Here is a 22693-nt window from a genome sequence, read left to right on the forward strand (position 1 = left end):
TGTACAGTGTGGGGGCCATCATACAGTGTGGAGGATAATGTGGGGGCCATCATACAGTGTGGGAGAAAATGTGGGGTCTTTGCACAGTGTGGGGGCCATCATACAGTGTGGGAGATTAATGTGGGGTCTTTGCACAATGTGGGGGAAATCATACAGTGTGGGAGATAATGTGGGGCCATCATACAGTTTCGGAGCCATCAGTTTGGAGGCTACTAAGGGTTAATATACTGTGTGGGGGGTACTATACAGTGAGGGGGAATTAAACTGTGTATAAGAAAGCATCATACTGTGTCGAGGGGAGCTGTACATGGAGGGAGACTCACGACATTATTAAATGTTAAGTGGGCACTTATAGGGGAACTCAGGTTATTATGACCCTCAAAGGGGCACACAGTGGGCACTATTACTTTCTAGGGGGCAAAATGTGGGCATACTCGCACATGGCATTTTTATATTCTAGAGGTTTGTTTTACCATCTAGAGGACATACAGCAGGTGCAGTAATAGGGACAAGTACAGCAACAGAGGCTCAGTATTGGGGTATCAGAAGGATGAGGGGTTTGTGCAGGTTGGGAATAGATGGGGACGGTGCCTGAAATGTAAGGAGTCAAATGTGTCTTTGTTGTGATCTCTGCAGTCCTGAGACTGAGTCCTGGATGGAGAAGTTGTTGTGTCGGTCTGGGCCAGATGGAAAAGACGGGAAAAGTGAACAATTTAATAAGAAAGAACATCAGCTGTAAGTTACTATATATAACTGTACTGTGATCTCTTATATGTTCTGCAGGACTGCTATCTATCAATATATGGTCACCATATGTCGGTAATATCAGTGCTGGTCTTAGTATAGAGATTATTTTTAGTAACAGCGCGGTCATCTGCTGAGGTTCTCCTACATCCACTATCTGGGTGCACCACTATAGTTGTAATCAGGGTTACCTGGTTAGGGGCCCACTCAGAAGTTTCGCCCCCCCTGAATCAAAACCCTAGTTACGCCTCTGCCTATGATGAATGGAACACCATTCCTACTGTAAAGCACGGAGGTGGATCGCTGATGTTTTGGGGATGTGTGAGCTACAAAGGCACAGGAAACTTGGTAAAAGTTGCAGGAAAGATGAATGCAGCACATTATCAGCAAATACTGAAGGCAAATTTGCACTTATCAGCACGGAAGCTGTGCATAAGACGTTCCAACATGACAACGATCCAAAACACAAGGCCAAGTCGACCTGTTATTGGCTACAGCAGAACAAAGTGAAGGTTCTGGAGTGGCCATCTCAGTCTCCTGACCTCAATATCATTGAGCCACTCTGGGGAGATCTCAAGCGCGCCGTTCATGCTAGATAGCCGAGAAATTTACAGGAACTGGAGGCTTTTTGCCAAGAAGAATGGGCAGCTTTATCATCTGAGAAAATAAAGAACCTTATCCACAACTTCCACAAAAGACTTCAAGCTGTCATTGATGTTAAAGGGGGCAATACATGGTATTAAGAACTGGGGTATGTGAACTTTTGATCAGGTCATTTGGATGTTTTTGGTTGTCATTAAGATTTAAAAGGAGAAAACACAGTACTTTGACAATAAATGGCTTCACCCAACCAATAACCATGAGTGGAGAAAAAGGTTTTTTGTTCTCATTCAAATTCTCTGAAACAAGGCCAAGAAAGCAAAAATTCTGCTGGGGTATGTAAACTTTTGAGCACAACTGTAGATATTTTTATGCCGAAGGTGCGACCTGCCCACACACCCCCCTGTGATGACCTCATGTGTGGTGGGCTCCACCCTTCATGGTTTTATTAAAATATCAAACTTCTACGATAACTTCTTGCTGGTTGATTGCAGAAGTCCACAAGTGACACCATATTTTTCATTACGAATTTACCTTTTTTTAGAGACTACACATGGCATAGCTGCGGTCTGTTATTTTGGTACTTTTGCATTACAGCGCACCGGAAGGGCTCACAGATCTGGAAAAATATGTGTATTGTTCCTTAGCTGACTATGCCACTAAAAATATGTGGCCCATTATTATCGAAAGTATAGAACTTCTGATATTCCATATTTTATGTCGGTGCCCGCGAGACTGGAGATTCCTGTTGTGCAAATGGGGATGCCCTGGGGGCGAGAGAAAATTCTTTTGAAGCTAGGAGCTGCATCCTCCTCACCCAGGTATATATTTATCACAGGCCGGTGCCACTAGGAAATACATTTGAATGTTAATTAGAATGGACTATTGAGCTTGCCACCTCTCCTGTGTACGGTGATTTGCATAGAAGCAACTGGACAGAGCGTCAGCTCTTGTTCCCTTGGCAAATAGTATACGGGAAGGGGAAGAGAGAGAGAAATTCTTAATATTTTCTAAGACCGCATCGGACACTAACTGTCAGTTACGAACCCTGAACTTTTAAGTTCGGGTCTGCTCATATCTGCTCCTAATACTTAACGCTTGGGGCCGCATACCTTACCATACCACCAGCTCTGTGAACATCTGTTCTTATGCTTCTCTTCTCATCTCTCTGGGTCAACTTTGTTAGATTTCCCAATAAATTCATTCTAAATTTGGGGAAGAATCATGTACAGCGTCTCTTACTTAAGGGGAAGATTGAGATTCTCCAACAACATATTATTAAAAAAAAATGCAATAAAAAGTGATGAAAACATGATCTATACCCCAAAATGATAATATTAAAAACTACACTGGACACGCCCCCCCAAAACATTCCTCGCACAGCTCAATTAATGGAAAAATAAAAAAAAATTATGGCAGATTTGCTTTTTTTTTCACCATTTCACCTTAATTATATTTTTTTCCAGGTTTTTAAAACATTATATGTTAAAGTGAATGATGTCACTCAAAAACTACAACACATCATGTGATAAATGAAGCATTTGTGTGCTTTCGGAGGAGTTTAATATATTTTTCTTTTAGGTGGAGCTCCAAGTGCTAAACTGAAGAGAGGAAATGTTCTGTTTCATTGGCCAACTGTAATACAATGGCCTGGGACAGGAGTAGCAGGGTTTTAATGTATGTCATCAAGTTAAGACAACTATTGACCGGAGAGGTAAGTCTTGTGGGAAATAAAAAAGTTGGCGTGGGGGGGAATGAAAGGAACACTTAGAAAATCCTATCCTTATTGTCTCATCTAATTGCGTTTTATGTTACAATTTAATCTGAGAATATTTAAAGAAATCTTAGTGGGTCCCAATTGTTGAGCTGTTACTTACCTCCCATTTCTCCCAATTTTTTGTCTGTTAAGAAACTTGTTGAAATCTCTTCTCTCTCTATTGTCTGAAGTCAAACTCAAAGATAATTTAAGGGGATGTCTGGTGAAAACAAGTTATCACCTATCCACAGGATAGGTGTCCCCTTCCTCCTCCGTGGGTGTTCCACAGCTGTAACCCAAATTAATTAGCAGAATTGGGAACTTTTATCCCTGGCAGATTGTAGAGGCAGTTCACATGCTCAATCTGCACTTTATTCATTCTATTTATTCATTTTGGGGTTGCCAAGCGCTTCGCTCTTCTTTTTTGGCAACCCCATAGTGAATGAACAGAGCAGCAGTCAGACGTCCGACTTGCCACGCCGTTTTGGAATGATGATGAAAGTTCCCTGTCTTGCATAAAAGTTCTGCTAATCAGTGTGGGTCACAGCGGTCAGGGGACATTTGGGGAATCGTGCCAATATCCCACCACTGCCACCAATATGTCAGGAGAACAGCCAAGTGATTTCACAGTGATCCCATTGCTGTCACCAATTTGTGACAAACAAGTACTGCCCCAGTTGACTGATGATTAATGGATGAGTCAATGGCTGCTTCGCTACTAGGCATGTCATTGTGTGCTTCCCAGCAGGGCCGGCGTTATGGGCTAGCAGACCAGGCAGCTGCCTAGGGCCCCCAAGCACAGAGGGGGCCCCCTGCTGCATGCGGTTTCATTTCTGGCTGCCGCGACCAGACAGGAGAAAATGCAGGGAGCAGGGCCAGACGTAGTACACGCCCGACTTCTGCCTCCGCGATGGAGCTTACAATTCAAATAACACTGGGCAGTGCTGCGCTCAGCAGAAGAGGAAGCGCAGCTCTTGCCCAGCGCAGCACTGCCCAGTGTTATTATAGCTCCCTCTGCAGAAGCAGTCAGGGTGTACTGCTCACTTGCGCTCTGCAGCTTCTCTTGTTCTGGGATCCGGCCTCCATCCTCACTTTGATGGGGTTTTTAATCTATGAGGTGTCCTGACGCTTGCTGTTCAGGTTCAGGACCCCAGCATTACTATCTATCGATCTATTTATCTATCTGTCTGTCTATCTATCCATATATCTATTATCTGTCAGTCTATTTATCTCTCTCTATTTATATCTATCTATCTATCTCATATCTGTCTATCTATGTGCTCTGTGTATACATGTGTGCTCTATGTGTGTATACGTGTGTGTGTGTATATGTGTGTATATGTGAGTCACATATGGTGTATGTATTAGTACAAACATATTCAAAAACACTTAATATAAATCTGGGCTGGGAATAGAAGGTATAAAGTCCCCCCCTAAATATGTATATCAAGTGAAAGGTGGAGTACTTCCATATCATAAGAACATCCAGAAGCACCAAAAGAGTGGACTAAACAAGGACCACCAAGCAAGGATGTTAGCTAAAAAAATCACTTTTTATTAATTATTAAAAATTCATCACTAATACAGGTATATAGACAGGTCTAATAAGGAGGAAATAGATAAGGAAACATCACAATCCAGGGCAAAATGTGATTAACAGCATCAAACACTATATAAGCAAGTCCCAGTTATATACCATTCAGGAGGGACAAGACAATATAAAGTCATGTAGCTAGTAAAGTGACTGAAGTCTAAAGTGACACGAGTAGTGTTGAGTAGTGTTGAGCCACCCCCGTAGTGTTCGGGTTCGGTTCGGTTCGTCGAACACCGGGATGTTCGAGGAACTGTTCGTCGAACACCTTAGAACACCGTCGAACACCGTTAAAACCAATGGCAGGCAAACAAAAACACATAGAAACACATAGAAAACACCTGCAAAGGTGTCCAAAAGCTGACAAACTGCTCAGAAGACACTCTCTTTAAAAAAGCCGGCCGGCAAATTCAGCAGCGGCATACACCGGTACCCGACAATTTAGACAAGAAGGAATAGAGCATCACACATAGATTAGATAGATAGAAACATGTCAGTCACACATATAAGAAGCACAGTGACAGTGTTGGTTACTGCACTTGTCATTTAGTGTAAAGGATTTATTAAAAAAAATATTAGTGTTTTCATGCACCGTCTCTTTAAAAAAGCCGGCCGGCAATTCAGCATCTGTACCCGACAATTTAGAACAGAAAGAATAGAGCTTCACACATAGATTAGATAGATAGAAACATGTCAGTCACATATATAATAAGTACAGTGATAGTGTTGCTTACTGTACTTGTCATTTAGTGTAAAGGATTTATTTAAAAAAATAATAGTGTTTTCATGCACTGTCTCTTTAAAAAAGCCGGCCGGCAATTCAGCAGCGGTACCCGACAATTTAGAACAGAAAGATAGAGCATCACACATAGATTAGATAGATAGAAACATGTCAGTCACATATATATGAAGTACAGTGATAGTGTTGGTTACTGTACTTGTCATTTAGTATTAAAATAAAGGATTTATTATTAAAAAAATTGGCGTGGGGTTCCCCTTAATTTTAGGCTCTAGCGGAGGTTAAGCAGACGGCTGGGGCAGATGTTTGAAGCCTGGGAAGGGGGTAATACCCACGGAGCTTCCCAGGCTACTAATATCAGCCCCCAGCTGAATACATAGCCTTTACTAGCTATTAAAATGGGGGACCCCCCCAAAAAAATGACGTGGGGTCCCCCCTAATTTAATAGCTAGCAAAGGCTAGGCAGACAGCTGGGAGCTGATATTAATAGCCCAGGAAGGGAGCCATGAATATTGGCCCCCTCCCAGGCTAGAAACACCAGCCGTCAGCCGCCCCAGAAATGGCGCATTCATAGGATGCGCCAATTCTGGCACTTAGCCTCGCTCTTCCACGCTGCCCTGGTGCGGTGGCAGGGGGTAATAGGGTTGGGGTTGATGTCAGCTTATAATGCCAGCTGACATCAAGCCCAGGTTAGTAATGGAGAGGCGTCTATAAGACACCCCCATTACTAACCCCATAGTCAAAGTTAAAAAAAACACAAACACCCAGAATAAAGTCCTTTAATTGAAATAAAGACACAATCCTTTATTGTTCTAAATTAAACCATACTTACAGTCACGCCCATTCCAGCTGAAGCCAACGATCTCCTGCAATAAAAGAAAAATAATAAAGCAACCTCATCCTTACCTTTCCATGGTTCCCACGACAGCTTCAGCTCTGCTACATCGAGATGACAGGCTGGACCGCAGCAGAACGCTGCCATCCAGCCTGTCATCCCGCAGACACTGAGAAGCGCAGGCTTGCTTGCGCTGCTCAGCGTCTCTCTGTGACGACATCCAGATGAGCCGAGTTCATGTCCAATGAACTCGGCTCACCTCATGCACGTCACTGACAGCGTGGGAAAATTCTCACACTGAAGCGCTGAGTGCAGGAGAATTTTCCCACGCTGTCAGTGACGTGCAGGAGGTGAGCTGAGTTCATTGGACATGAGCTCACCTCATGCACATCACTGACAGCGTGGGAGAATTCTCCTGCACTCAGCACTTCAGCGTGAGAATTTTCCCACGCTGTCAGTGACGTGCATGAGGTGAGCCGAGTTCATTGGACATGACCTCGGCTCATCTGGATGCCGTCACAGCGAGACAGTGAGGAGCGCAAGCATGCCTGCGCTTCTCAGTGTCTGCGGGATGACAGACTGGATGGCAGCGTTCTGCTGCGGTCCAGCCAGTCATCTCGATGTAGCAGAGCTGAAGCTGTCGTGGGAACCATGGAAAGGTAAGGATGAGGTTGGTTTATTATTTTTCTTTTATTGCAGGAGATCGTTGGCTTCAGCTGGAATGGGTGTGATGGTAAGTATGGTTTAATTTAGAACAATAAAGAATTGTGTCTTTATTTCAATTAAAGGACTTTATTCTGGGTGTTGTGTTTTTTTTAAATACTTTACTAGAAATTCATGGCGGTCATGTCTAATACTGGCGTGACCCCATGAATTTTGGGCTTGGGGCCAGCTGATAATACCAAGCTGGCCCTAACCCCTTTATTACCCAGTGAGCCACCGCACCAGGGCCCTGGATGAGTTGGGTACAGCGCCAGAAGATGGCGCTTCTATGAACGCGCCATTTTCTGGGGTGGCTGCGGACTGCAATTTGTAGCGGGGGGGGGCCCAGAAAGCTTGGGCCTCCCTGCGCTGCAGATTCCAGCCCCCAGCTGCCTAGTTGTACCTGGCTGGACACAAAAATAGGGCGAAGCCCCACGTACTTTTTTTTTAATTATTTCATGAAATTCATGAAATAATTAAGAAAAAAAGGCCTTCCCTATATTGTTGTGTCCGGCCAGGTACAAATAGGCAGCTGGTGGTTGGGGGCAGCCCGTTCCTGCCTGCTGTACCTGGCTGGACACAAATATAGTGCGAAGCCCCACTTCAATTTTTTTAAATTATTTCAGGAAATTCATGAAATAATTAAAAAAAAATTGACGTGGGGCTTCGCACTATATTTGTGTCCAGCCAGGTACAGCAGGCAGGAACGGGCTGCCCCCAACCACCAGCTGCCTATTTGTACCTGGCCGGACACAACAATATAGGGAAGCCCTTTTTTTCTTAATTATTTCATGAAATAATTTAAAGAAAATTGACGTGGGGCTTCGCCCTGTTTTTGTGTCCAGCCAGGTACAACTAGGCAGCTGGGGGCTGGAATCCGCAGCGCAGGGAGGCCCAAGCTTTCTGGGCCACCCCCGCTGCAAATTGCAGTCCGCAGCCACCCCGGAAAATGGCGCGTTCATAGAAGCGCCATCTTCTGGCGCTGTACCCAACTCATCCAGGGCCCTGATGCGGTGGCTCACTGGGTAATAAAGGGGTTAGGGCCAGCTTGGCATTATCAGCTGGCCCTAAGCCCGAAATTCATGGGGTCACGCCAATATTAGACATGACCACCATGAATTTCTAGTAAAGTATTTAAAAAAAACACAACACCCAGAAAAAAGTCCTTTAATTGAAATAAACACACAATTCTTTATTGTTCTAAATTAAACCATACTTACCATCACGCCCATTCCAGCTGAAGCCAACGATCTCCTGAAATAAAAGAAAAATAATAAAGCAACATCATCCTTACCTTTCCATGGTTCCCATGACAGCTTCAGCTCTGCTACATCGAGATGACAGGCTGGACCGCAGCAGAACGCTGCCATCCAGCCTGTCATCCCGCAGACACTGAGAAGCGCAGGCTTGCTTGCGCTCCACAGTGTCTCTCTGTGAGGGCATCCAGATGAGCCGAGTTAATGTCCAATGAACTCGGCTCACCTCATGCACGTCACTGACAGCGTGGGAAAATTCTCCTGCACTCAGCGCTTCAGCGTGGGAGAATTCTCACACTGAAGCGCTGAGTGCAGGAGAATTCTCCCACGCTGTCAGTGACGTGCAGGAGGTGAGCTGAGTTCATTGGACATGAGCTCACCTTATGCACGTCACTGACAGCGTGGGAGAATTCTCCTGCACTCACCGCTTCAGCGTGAGAATTTTCCCACGCTGTCAGTGACGTGCATGAGGTGAGCCGAGTTCATTGGACATGAACTCGGCTCATCTGGATGTCGTCACAGAGAGACGCTGAGCAGCGCAAGCAAGCCTGCGCTTCTCAGTGTCTGCGGGATGAGAGGCTGGATGGCAGCGTTCTGCTGCGGTCCAGCCTGTCATCTCGATGTAGCAGAGCTGAAGCTGTCGTGGGAACCATGGAAAGGTAAGGATGAGGTTGCTTTATTATTTTTCTTTTATTGCAGGAGATCGTTGGCTTCAGCTGGAATGGGCGTGACTGTAAGTATGGTTTAATTTAGAACAATAAAGGATTGTGTCTTTATTTCAATTAAAGGACTTTATTCTGGGTGTTTGTGTTTTTTTTTTTAACTTTGACTATGGGGTTAGTAATGGGGGTGTCTTATAGACGCCTCTCCATTACTAACCTGGGCTTGATGTCAGCTGGCATTATAAGCTGACATCAACCCCAACCCTATTACCCCCTGCCACCGCACCAGGGCAGCGTGGAAGAGCGAGGCTAAGTGCCAGAATTGGCGCATCCTATGAATGCGCCATTTCTGGGGCGGCTGACGGCTGGTGTTTCTAGCCTGGGAGGGGGCCAATATTCATGGCTCCCTTCCTGGGCTATTAATATCAGCCCCCACCTGTCTGCCTAGCCTTTGCTAGCTATTAAATTAGGGGGGACCCCACGTCATTTTTTTGGGGGGGTCCCCCATTTTAATAGCTAGTAAAGGCTATGTATTCAGCTGGGGGCTGATATTAGTAGCCTGGGAAGCTCCGTGGGTATTACCCCCTTCCCAGGCTTCAAACATCTGCCCCAGCCGTCTGCTTAACCTCCGCTAGAGCCTAAAATTAAGGGGAACCCCACGCCAATTTTTTTAATAATAAATCCTTTATTTTAATACTAAATGACAAGTACAGTAACCAACACTATCACTGTACTTCATATATATGTGACTGACATGTTTCTATCTATCTAATCTATGTGTGAAGCTCTATTCTGTCTGTTATAAATTGTCGGGTACCGCTGCTGAATTGCCGGCCGGCTTTTTTAAAGAGACGGTGCATGAAAACACTATTATTTTTTTTGATAAATCCTTTACGCTAAATGACAAGTACAGTAAGCAACACTGTCACTGTACTTCGTATATATGTGGCTGACATGTTTCTATCTATCTAATCTATGTGTGAAGCTCTATTCTGTCTGTTATAAATTGTCGGGTACCGCTGCTGAATTGCCGGCCGGCTTTTTTAAAGAGACGGTGCATGAAAACACTATTATTTTTTTTGATAAATCCTTTACGCTAAATGACAAGTACAGTAAGCAGCACTTTCACTGTACTTCGTATATATGTGGCTGACATGTTTATATCTATCTAATCTATGTGTGAAGCTCTATTCTTTCGGTTCTAAATTGTCGGGTACAGGTGTATGCCGCTGCTGAATTGCCGGCTTTTCATGTTTCACTGTTGGCACTGTTCCCATCGATTTGGGCAATCACTGTAATGCCACAACCACCATGGCTGTGGCATTACAGTGAGTGGCAGACAATCCCTGCATGATTGGTGCTCTAAATAGCGCCAGACATGCAGGACACGCTTTTGGTGCACGAACAGTTATCGAACATAACCTCGAACAGCCGAATTTTTTGCAAATCGTTCGGGTTCGTCGAACAACTCGAACACCACCCAAAACAGCTCGAATTTGAGATTGGCGAACAGTTCTAGTCGAACACCACTCATCTCTAGTGTTGAGCATTCCGATACTGAAATATCGGGTATCGGCCGATATTCGCGGTATCGGAATTCCGATACTTAATTCCGATACTTTTGCAATATCGTATACCGGAATCGGAAGTTCCCATAATGCAATGAGCCATTTTCATTTTATTCAGCCAATGAGGATCCTAAGAAGTGTGGGCACATCCTGTTAGGCATGTAGGCATCTTAACTAATGGCATGGCTGTGATTGGTTGCTGAAATGATGTCATGATGCACTATAAAAGCCGCCGCCGCCATTTTGAGCTCACTCTGCTGTGAATTCAGTTAGGGATAGGACGCTGTTGTTGTGAGGGACAGTTTTAGCTACCTATGTGGTCTATTCTGCTTTACCCAAGCTACTTTATAAATCGCTGTGCCTTGCAGTGCTAGTGCACAGTTCTCTGTGCTGTTCACCGCTTTCTGCAAGGTCTCTGTGTGTGAGTGCAGCTCACCCTGTAGTGTGTGCTTCAGCCACGTCTGGTTGTAGTGCACTCAGTGTGTGTCACTGCCTCATACATTGTCCTTTTTTGCCAATTCATAATTTTTCCTGATATCTCCTATTAGTGTGGTGGTTCCATCCGTATTCAGCTAAATTGGTTCCAAACACACTATATAGGAGTAGTTAGAGGAGCCTTTCTGCAGCATTGGGCCCTGCAGCCCCAGCCAGATTAGTATTAGCCTATTTTTTGCAGCCTCATCTATTGCATTGTAGGTTACCTTCCTACATTGTAATAGCTACAAAAAGTTTGTGATACTATCGTTATTACATCTTTAGGCACATCCAGTGTCTTTTTGTGACAAAAAAACCTAAATAAAGTTCACCAAACACTCCACTTTACAGTTGTGTAGGCCACATTAGCTCATATTAAAGTCTAGTCCACACTTTATAAAATTAGTGTTTCTTATACCTGTTAGCAGCTGTTCAGGAATAAGCACACTAAGCCCTTAGTACTTTTCTGCCTATCTTTATCAGTCTACCAAGATGAAGAAGGCAGGGAGTAAGGCACGTGGTCGTGGGCGTGGGCGTGGAGTTTCTGCAGGGAGAGGACGTGAGGATTCTGTGCCTGCAGGGAGAGGACGTGGGGATTCTGTGCCTGCTGCGGGCACCAGTGACTCAGCATCCCCCAGTTTTACCAGGTAACAGTCCTTTATGCGCAGCTTTGTAGGAGCTAGCCATACCCCACTGCTGCGCGAGGACCAAATTGAAGCCGTTGTCGGATGGATGGCAGCTAACGCATCGACTTCAATTAGTTCCAGATCCTCTCAGGTCCTGAGCACTGAAGAGCACCCATCTGTCTCTTCACCACCTGCCAAATTGCCCAGGCAGTCAGAGAGCCCTGGACAGGAGCCATCTCTACTTCTGTTCTCTGAATCTCTTGGCTTGGAAAGAGGGGGCCAGCCAAGCAGAATTCGAGAATTTGAAGAAGAGGTAGTATGCAGTGATGCGCAACCGTTTTGTCCCTCTCGATCTGAAGAGGCGGGTGTGCCAGTGCCTATGGTCAGCAGCACACCTCAGTACGCATCTGATGATGAGACTCAGGTGCCACTTTCTGGTGCGTACTGTGCTGTCGAGACTACCCAGGAGAAGCAGTTGTTTGAAGAGGGTGGTGTAGATGATGAGGTCCTTGACCCATCATGGCGTGAGGGACATGAAGGTGGTGGGAGCAGCTCTGAGGAAGAGATTCCCCGAACGGCCCATAAAGGAGGGAGAGGGAGGGGGCAGACTTGGTTGCCTGTAGCCTCCACTTCGGCACCCATTAGGAGCATGGCTCTTCCAAAATCCAAAGCGGGCGCTCCCAAGACTTGCAGTGCCTGGTCCTTTTTTGACACAGTTGCAGATGACATTTGCTTTGTCAAATGCAAGCTGTGTAATCAGAAGGTGAAAAGAGGGAAAAGTGTCAGCAACCTCAATACCACAAATATGTGGAAACATGTGCGGACCAAGCACGTGGTGGAGTTACAAAAACACACTGAAGACCTAGGCCAACCTACAGCGCCACCTACCACCTCTTCAGCTCGTGTTGTAGCCTCTTCCTCCAGCTCACACACAGCTGGTTCGGCTTCCTCACAGGATCGCCATGGAAGAATCTCTGGCACTGTTGTACAGAGACACAGTGTAATTCCACCCACAGCACCACTTTCCCAGTCATCCTCACACTCCCAGGCCAGTCTACAGCCATCGTTAGCACAGGCATGGGAGAAAAGGCGCCCATACTCGGCAAACCATCCCCGAGCACAGGCTCTGAATGCTGGCATTGCTAAACTACTGGCCCTTGAAATGCTATCATTCAGGCTGGTGGAGACTGACACATTCCGTAACTTTATGGCATTGGCAGTCCCACAATACAACGTGCCCAGCCGATTTTATTTCAGCAGGCAAGCCGCCCCTGCCCTGCAACATCATGTGGAGGGAAAAATTAAACATGCGCTACAAAACGCCGTCAGTAGCAAGGTCCACCTGACCACCGATGCGTGGACCAGTAAGCATGGACAGGGACGATACCTTTCCCTCACTGCCCATTGGGTAAATGTTGTGGAGCCGGGTACAAATCTTGAGAGTGGCGCTGTACGTGTTCTGCCAACTCCAAGGATTGCAGGAATCCAGTCTGTACACATTGACTCCTCCTCATACTCCAGTTCCTCTGAATCAGCGCTGCAGGAGCCGCCACGGTCTACCTCCACATCGACCCGTGAACGGTTACCTGTTATGGTGACCAATATGAGCACAGCCGTGGCCAAACGTCAACAGGCCGTATTAAAATTAATTTCTTTGGGGAATCGAAGCCACACAGCGCAGGAGCTCTGGAATGCCATCAAGCAGCAGAGCGACGTGTGGTTTGTGCCAGCGAATCTCCAGCCAGGCATGGTAGTGTGTGACAATGGCCGAAATCTGGTGGCAGCTCTGGGCCTAGGCAACCTCACTCACATCCCATGTCTGGCACATGTGCTCAACTTGGTCGTGCAGAGTTTTTTGAGGGACTATCCGGATCTTGATGCACTGCTTCACAAGGTCCGCATAGAGTGCGCTCACTTGTGGCGTTCCAGCAATGCAAGATCACGCATTGCAGCTCTGCAGCGCCGATTACGTCTTCCGGAACATCGCATCATATGTGACCTACCCACCAGGTGGAATTCAACGTTACATATGTTGGAGAGGTTGTGTGAGCAGCAGACAGCAGTAATGGAGTACCAGCTGCAGCAGGCGCAAACAAGTCGCAGTCAACACTTGCTGCCGTGTTATTGGGGTTCAGTAACGTCAGCTGTTCCCCTGCTGTGCAGACGGCAATTTCTCCTGCTCTGTCCACATTCTCACTACTACAGATTTTAAAGTTGCTCCAATTACACCTCTGGCTCCTCTGTTTTCAGTATTATCCCTGAGCTCCAACACCGCCAGTTGGCGCACGGAAGTGCCGTCTGCACAGTCAACACTTGCTGCCGTGTTATTGGGGTTCAGTAACGTCAGCTGTTCCCCTGCTGTGCGGACGGCAATTTCTCCTGCTCTGTCCACATCCACTGTACTACTGATTTAAAACCTCCTCCAAATACACCTCTGGCTCCTCTGTTTTCAGTATTATCCCTGAGCTCCAACACCGCCAGTTGGCGCTCGGAAGTGCCATCTGCACAGTCAACACTTGCTGCCATGTTTTTGGGGTTCAGTAACGTCAGCTGTTCCCCTGCTGTGCGGACGGCAATTTCTCCTGATCTGTCCACATCCACTGTACTACTGATTTAAAACTTGCTCCAATTACACCTCTGGCTCCACTCGGTTTTTAGTATTTACCCTGGGTTCCAGCACCGCCAGCTGGTTCTCGGCAGTTCCATTGACTCTTGTACCTTCTGCTACCCATCCGGGTTCCAGCACCGCCAGCTGGTCCTCGGTAGTTCCATTTGCTCTTGTACCTTATGCTACCCATCCGGGTTCCAGTACCGTCAGCTGGTTCTCGGCAGTGACTTTGGCATGGTTACTCCCTCCTGCCCAGCCTGGTTCCAGCACGCCAGCTGTTTCCGGGTAGTGTCAACGTCACTTTGCCTCCAATGCGTTGTCCTGTCGTGTTGCGGTCGGGTTAGCCGACTCTATGGTGCCTGCAGTTTAGGTGACTCCTATGTGGGCTGCGGGATCTGGCAATGAAGGCTGGTTCCATAGTGCCAATAGGACAAGCACCCCCTGTAGGACTGTGGGTTTTGGTAACTGCAGCCGGCTCGCGGCCTTGAACTTTTTTTTACATGGGTACCTTCTGCTACCCATCCGGGTTCCAGTACCGTCAGCTGGTTCTCGGCAGTGCCTTTGGATTAGGTGCCTCCTTCTCGGTATCCAAGTTCCACCAACGTCTACTGGTCCTTGGTAGTGCTTTCTGGCACAGGTACCTCCTGCTTAGTAACCGAGTTCCAGTACAGTCAGCTGGTCTTCGGCAGTTCCATTGGCTCTTGTACCTTCTGCTACCCATCCGGGTTCCAGTACCGTCAGCTGGTCCTCGGTAGTTCCATTTGCTCTTGTACCTTCTACTACCCATCCGGGTTCCAGTACCGTCAGCTGGTTCTCGGCAGTGACTTTGGCATGGGTACTCCCTCCTACCCAGCCTGGTTCCAGCACGCCAGCTGTTTCCGGGTAGTGTCAACGTCACTTTGCCTCCAATGCGTTGTCCTGTCGTGTTGCGGTCGGGTTAGCCGACTCTATGGTGCCTGCAGTTTAGGTGACTCCTATGTGGGCTGCGGGATCTGGCAATGAAGGCTGGTTCCATAGTGCCAATAGGACAAGCGCCCCCTGTAGGACTGTGGGTTTTGGTAACTGCGGCCGGCTCGTGGCCTTGAACTTTTTTTTACATGGGTACCTTCTGCTACCCATCCGGGTTCCAGTACCGTCAGCTGGTTCTCGGCAGTGCCTTTGGATTAGGTGCCTCCTTCTCGGTATCCAAGTTCCACCAACGTCTGCTGGTCCTTGGTAGTGCTTTCTGGCACAGGAACCTCCTGCTTAGTAACAGAGTTCCAGTTCCGTCAGCTGGTCTTCGGCAGTTCCATTGGCTCTTGTACCTTCTGCTACCCATCCGGGTTCCAGTACCGTCAGCTGGTTCTCGGCAGTAACTTTGGCATGGGTACTCCCTCCTGCCCAGCCTGGTTCCAGCACGCCAGCTGTTTCCGGGTAGTGTCAACGTCACTTTGCCTCCAATGCGTTGTCCTGTCGTGTTGCGGTCGGGTTAGCCGACTCTATGGTGCCTGCAGTTTAGGTGACTCCTATGTGGGCTGCGGGATCTGGCAATGAAGGCTGGTTCCATAGTGCCAATAGGACAAGCACCCCCTGTAGGTCTGTGGGTTCTGGTAACTGCGGCCGGCTCGCGGCCTTGAACTTTTTTTTACATGGGTACCTTCTGCTACCCATCCGGGTTCCAGTACAGTCAGCTGGTTCTCGGCAGTGCCTTTGGATTAGGTGCCTCCTTCTCGGTATCCAAGTTCCACCAACGTCTGCTGGTCCTTGGTAGTGCTTTCTGGCACAGGTACCTCCTGCTTAGTAACCGAGTTCCAGTACCGTCAGCTGGTCTTCGGCAGTTCCATTGGCTCTTGTACCTTCTGCTACCCATCCGGGTTCCAGTACCGTCAGCTGGTCCTCGGTAGTTCCTCAGCTTTCTTGTACCTTCTGCTACATTTCCAAGTTCAAGCTTTTTGAAATGGTTCTTGGTAATCACTCTAGATCTCCCTGACGAGGACCCTGAAGACGAGGACCCTGAAGACCAACCCTAAGAAGACGAGGACCCCGAAGACTATGACCCTGAAGACGAGGACCCTGAAGACCACCCCGAAGAAGACGAGGACCCCGAAGACGAGGACCCAGAAGACCAACCCGAAGAAGACGAGGACCCCGAAGACTAGGACCCCCGAAGACGACGACCCTGAAGACCACCCCGAAGAAGACCAAGAAGATGACCCTGAAGAAGTTGACCAAGAGGACAAAGAAGAGAAGACAAGCACCAAGATACAGAAGAACAAGATACAGAAAACCAAGAAGCAGAAATACAAGAAGCTGCAGAACAAAAAGCGGAAGAACATTAAGCATAAGACTAAAAATCAGAGCAAAAGATAATATCTAAATTATAAGCAGAAGATGACTAAGCAGTGTATGGGGGTGAGTCCGTTCCTCCTCGTGGTGCCCCTGGAAAAGACCTGCTGCTGTAGGCCAAACTGAACGCGGACAAATCCTGTTGTAAATCTTTTGTGACGGGCAGAACGAAAGGTGTAATGTCCAACCTTTTATAGATAACAACTACAGGAATGCCTGCCACAAATAAGAATATGATGAAGAAGAAGAAGATGAAGAAGTAGAATATGAAGAATGTAAAAAAAAAATAATAATACGAAGAAGGTGAAGAAGAAGAAGATGAAGAAGGTGAAGAAGAAGTGGATGAAAAAGATGCTGAGGATGATGAAGGAGAAAGTGTGGGAGAAGTAAAAAAGAAGGTGAAGAGCATGGAAGTAGTGAAACATAAATATCTGACAAAATATAAAAATACTTAACATAGTCAATATTTCCGTAACTCAGAACGTCTTAAAAAAAAATATTAATTCCTGCTATTCCATTTGATTGGGCTAAACCTCTATGCCTTTATTGTCTCCCCCACCTCCCCCAATACATTCTACATTATTCTTAGTTGTTTTCCTTCATGTAGAATTAACCTACAAGGAAAGAAAGGGTTTATTTTCATTCCGATATTTCTGTCCCATTGATTTGCATTGGTTTCCGGTATCGGAATCGGCGATATCCGATACTTTTTCGGTATCGGTCCGATCCAATCCGATCCGATATTTCCCAATATCGGAAGGTATCGCTCAACACTAGACACGAGCTATTCAGATGTAGTGCTTACCCATGAATGAGGGAGGGTTGGAAGAAGCTGCCACAGCTGCCTGACGCGCGTTTCGTGTAATGCTTTCTTATATTGTGTTTGCTGCTATTAATCAAATGTTTTTCCCTGGATTGTCATGTTTCATTATTCCCTCCTTATTAGACCTGTCTATATACCTGTATTGGTGATGCATTTTTAACATTCAATTAATACATAGTGATTTTTTTAGCTAACATCCTTGCTTGGTGGTAGTTGTTTACTCCACTGTTTTGGTGCTTTTGGTTGTTCATATGGTGTATGTATGTAGCATCCACATTTATAAATATCGGCAGAACAGACAAGAGTTCATAGGTATAAACATGTCAGCAATCACCCAATAAATGTGCAAACTGATGCTCATTCATCAGGTGATTGGATTGTTTATGCAGCACATAGCAAGTTGTAAACTTCAGATGCGCTGCCGATAACATGATACAGTATGGGGATAGATCTACTAGCGATCGTTCTGTCCCCATTATTCTGTCAGCTTGGTTAAAGTACCCGGTAAACAAGCACCAAACGACTTCAATATTGTTGATCACGTTCCTTTAACGGTGTGAACTCAGCGCATGTAAATGCAACATAAAGGCTTATGTGATGGTGCCATATGTGTGCATTTAGGGCCCCACGTTAATATTTTGCCCAGGGCCCCGCTTTGTCTAAAACCGGCCCTGCTTCCCAGTTAAGGTATAGTTTATACAGTGCTGTCACCAGGAATTTCAGGGCCCCATTGAAACTCCGCACACGCTCCATCTCAGCTCCGTCTCCACCCCTCAAATCTTCCACAGTCCCTCTGTCCACTGTTGGAAAAACTCCACTTTTGCACCACTTAATCACCAATCACACAATAATAGTTCCCATCGAACACCATATCACATAGATAACCATCAGCTTTTGTTTTGGCCCAAAGATTTTTTAAGCCTGCCACCACGGCAAGGTAGACTACTTTGGCAGGACCTCACTCTGCTCTAACCTATTACAAATTTCTTAAAATATCCCATACTCTTTTTAGGTACATTTTTATTTATTTTTCTTTAAGGGAATGTGTCACATATAATTATAAAAACTGACCAATAATACAACATACAAGGGACAAATACCATCACACCATGACTGGACAACATATTACCATCACATAGTGACCAAATAATACCACATACAAGGTACAAGTACTGCCACACCATGACCAGACTACATATTGCCACCACATAGTGACCGAATACTAAAATACCGATCATTAATAAAAAAAACAATACTAATACCACAAATGCCATTATATACAGGAGCTCTGTACATAGAATACAGTGTATGATGTCGGTGTACAGGTAACACACTGACTCATCAGTGATGTCTGTAGTTGAAGTCCTTCATCTTTGCTCTTCTTCTTCATCTGGCACAGACCGCCATCACTTCTTCCACCCAGGACTCGTCTCTGCAGAAATTAACACACAGTTATCTAGAGCTCCGCTTCCAGAGCACATTCCCCACTTTTTCCCCAACTTTTACACTATGCCAGATGCAGGAAAAAAAAACAGTGTCACCCTGCACAGTAAAAGGACCCCCTATTGAACACAGTATCCTCAAAAATAAAATTCATCACAGCAGTAATAATATCCTTAGCCCCTACAGTATTAATGGCCCACATCCTGGCCCCTTCCGGTAATAATGTACCACATCCTGGCCCCCATGTGTCTCATTCCTGGCCCCCATATATCTGTTCCCCATATTGCGGCTTTTCAGTGGAAGCAAGTTGAAAGAAAAAAAGTTTCTTTTTACCTGGCCACAGTCCAGCGGCGTCCTCTTCCTTCTTGATATGCGGCATGGACAAGCCAGCGCATGGCAGTGACGTCATATCCCAGTGACGTGCACGCTAATATCAGCTACCGGCCCCTAATTCGCTGGTGGCTGTTAACTATTGCCGTGCAGGAAGCCGGTGGACACACATTCAGTTGAATACACTGTCCCTGGGGCTCAGTGAGCATAAGCAAAAGAGGGGTGAGCATAGGCAAAAGAGGGCGGGCACAGACTGGGTGAGACACGCTGCTAGCATGTCTCACTCAGTCTGGGCCCCCTTTTAGCTAAAGCTCACCGGGTCCCATACACCAGTAAGGGTAGTAATTCCCTAATGGCGTCCCTGAGTGTATACACATCCAATTCCAACGCATGGGAAAAATATATATACACTGCTCAAAAAAATAGAGGGAACACTCAAATAACATATCCCAGATCTGAATAAATGAAATATTCTAATTGAATACTTTGTTCTGTACAAAGCTGAATGTGCTGACAACAAAATCACACAAAAATCATCAATGGAAATAAAATTTCTTAACCAATGGATGCCTGTGTTTGGAGTCACCCCCCAAATTAAAGTGGAAAAACACACTACAGGCTAATCCAACTTTGATGTAATGTCCTTAAAACAAGTCAAAATGAGGCTCAGTATTGTGTGTGGCCTCCACGTGCCTGTATGACCTCCCTACAATGCCTGGTCATGCTCCTGATGAAGTTGCGGATGGTCTCCTGTGGGATCTCCTCCCAGACCTGGACTAAATCATCCGCCAACTCCTGGACAGTCTGTGGTGCAACGTGACGTTGGTGGATGGAGCGAGACATGATGTCCCAGATGTGCTCAATCGGATTCAGGTCTGGGGAACGGGCGGGCCAGTCCATAGCTTCAATGCCTTCATCTTGCAGGAACTGCTGACACACTCCAGCCACATGAGGTCTGGCATTGTCCTGCATTAGGAGGAACCCAGGGCCAACCGCACCAGCATATGGTCTCACAAGGGGTCTGAGGATCTCATCCCGGTACCTAATGGCAGTCAGGCTACCTCTGGCGAGCACATGGAGGGCTAATGCAGGACAATGCCAGACCTCATGTGGCTAGAGTGTGTCAGCAGTTCCTGCAAGCTGAAGGCATTGAAGCTATGGACTGGCCCGCCCGTTCCCCAGACCTGAATCCGATTGAGCACATCTGGGACATCATGTCTCGCTCCATCCACCAACGTCACGTTGCACCACAGACTGTCCAGGAGTTGGTGGACGTTTTAGTCCAGGTCTAGGAGGAGATCCCCCAGGAGACCATACGCAACCTCATCAGGAGCATGCCCAGGCGTTGTAGGGAGGTCATACAGGCACGTGGTGGCCTCACACAATAATGAGCCTCACTTTGACTTGTTTTATGAACATTACATCAAAGTTGGATCAGCCTGTAGTGTGTTTTTCCACTTTAATATTGGGGGTAACTCCAAATCCAGGCATCCATTGGTTAATAAATTTGATTTCCATTGATGATTTTTGTGTGATTTTGTTGTCAGCACATTCAACTTTGTACAACAAAGTATTCAATGAGAATATTTCATTCATTCAGATCTAGGATCTGTTATTTGAGTGTTCCCTTTATTTTTTTGAGCAGTGTATATATATGAACACATCAGTATGGTCACCGCCAAGCTCCATAATAAGCCAAGAAAAACTTGCTGCCACCACCAATCGTTTATACAGGCCGATTGGACTCCCGTCTCTGGTAACATATGGCCTCATTAGTAGTGTTGAGCGATACCTTCCGATATCGGGAAATATCGGATCGGACTGATAACGAAAAAGTATCGGATATCGCCGATTCCGATACCGGAAACCAATGCAAGTCAATGGGACAGAAATATCGGAATGAAAATAAACCCTTTCTTTCCTTGTAGGTTAGGAACGTGATCAACAATATTGAAGTCGTTTGGTGCTTGTTTACCGGGTACTTTAACCAAGCTGACAGAATAATGGGGACAGAACGATCGCTAGTAGATCTATCCCCATACTGTATCATGTTATCGGCAACGCATCTGAAGTTTACAACTTGCTATGTGCTGCATAAACAATCCAATCACCTGATGAATGAGCATCAGTTTGCACATTTATTGGGTGATTGCTGACATGTTTATACCTATGAACTCTTGTCTGTTCTGCCGATATTTATAAATGTGGATGCTACATACATACACCATATGAACAACCAAAAGCACCAAAACAGTGGAGTAAACAACTACCACCAAGCAAGGATGTTAGCTAAAAAAATCACTATGTATTAATTGAATGTTAAAAATGCATCACCAATACAGGTATATAGACAGGTCTAATAAGGAGGGAATAATGAAACATGACAATCCAGGGAAAAACATTTGATTAATAGCAGCAAACACAATATAAGAAAGCATTACACGAAACACGCGTCAGGCAGCTGTGGCAGCTTCTTCCAACCCTCCCTCATTCATGGGTAAGCACTACATCTGAATAGCTCGTGTCTAGTGTTGAGCGATACCTTCCGATATCGGGAAATATCGGATCGGATTGGATCGGACCGATACCGAAAAAGTATCGGATATCGCCGATTCCGATACCGGAAACCAATGCAAGTCAATGGGACAGAAATATCGGAATGAAAATAAACCCTTTCTTTCCTTGTAGGTTAATTCTACATGAAGGAAAACAACTAAGAATAATGTAGAATGTATTGGGGGAGGTGGGGGAGACAATAAAGGCATAGAGGTTTAGCCCAATCAAATGGAATAGCAGGAATTAATATTTTTTTTTAAGACGTTCTGAGTTACGGAAATATTGACTATGTTAAGTATTTTTATATTTTGTCAGATATTTATGTTTCACTACTTCCATGCTCTTCACCTTCTTTTTTACTTCTCCCACACTTTCTCCTTCATCATCCTCAGCATCTTTTTCATCCACTTCTTCTTCACCTTCTTCATCTTTTTCTTCTTCACCTTCTTCGTATTATTCTTTTTTTTTACATTCTTCATATTCTACTTCTTCATCTTCTTCATCTTCTTCTTCTTCATCATATTCTTATTTGTGGCAGGCATTCCTGTAGTTATCTATAAAAGGTTGGACATTACACCTTTCGTTCTGCCCGTCACAAAAGATTTACAACGGGATTTGTCCGCGTTCAGTTTGGCCTGCAGCAGCAGGTCTTTTCCAGGGGCACCACGAGGAGGAACGGACTCACCCCCATACACTGCTTAGTCATCTTCTGCTTATAATTTAGATATTATCTTTTGCTCTGATTTTTAGTCTTATGCTTAATGTTCTTCCGCTTTTTGTTCTGCAGCTTCTTGTATTTCTGCTTCTTGGTTTTCTGTCTCTTGTTCTTCTGTATCTTGGTGCTTGTCTTCTCTTCTTTGTCCTCTTGGTCAACTTCTTCAGGGTCATCTTCTTGGTCTTCTTCGGGGTGGTCTTCAGGGTCGTCGTCTTCGGGGGTCCTCGTCTTCGGGGTCCTCGTCTTCTTCGGGTTGGTCTTCTGGGTCCTCGTCTTCAGGGTCCTCGTCTTCTTCGGGGTGGTCTTCAGGGTCCTCGTCTTCAGGGTCATCGTCTTCGGG

At 45.9% G+C, this 22693-nt stretch overlaps 1 protein-coding gene across 6 annotated transcripts in view; it reads left to right on the top strand.

Moving 5' to 3' along the window:
- Positions 1-22693, top strand: part of LOC141273084 (uncharacterized) — a 167467-nt gene that overhangs the window by 96824 nt on the left and 47950 nt on the right. For 5 of the 6 annotated variants that reach the window (XM_073684447.1, XM_073684450.1, XM_073684446.1 and 2 more), the window contains one exon: positions 2926-3058. In XM_073684447.1, the coding sequence (XP_073540548.1) occupies positions 2990-3058 (69 nt within the window). In that variant the 5' untranslated portion in view covers positions 2926-2989. Of the gene's footprint in view, positions 1-636; positions 736-2925; positions 3059-22693 lie in introns of all 6 variants that reach the window. The other variant, XM_073684448.1, reaches the window with a different exon arrangement.

Source organism: Phyllobates terribilis, unplaced genomic scaffold (assembly GCF_046119375.1).
Source record: "Phyllobates terribilis strain yellow unplaced genomic scaffold, ASM4611937v1 Scaffold_5__5_contigs__length_657084704, whole genome shotgun sequence".
NCBI lineage: Eukaryota > Metazoa > Chordata > Amphibia > Anura > Dendrobatidae > Phyllobates > Phyllobates terribilis.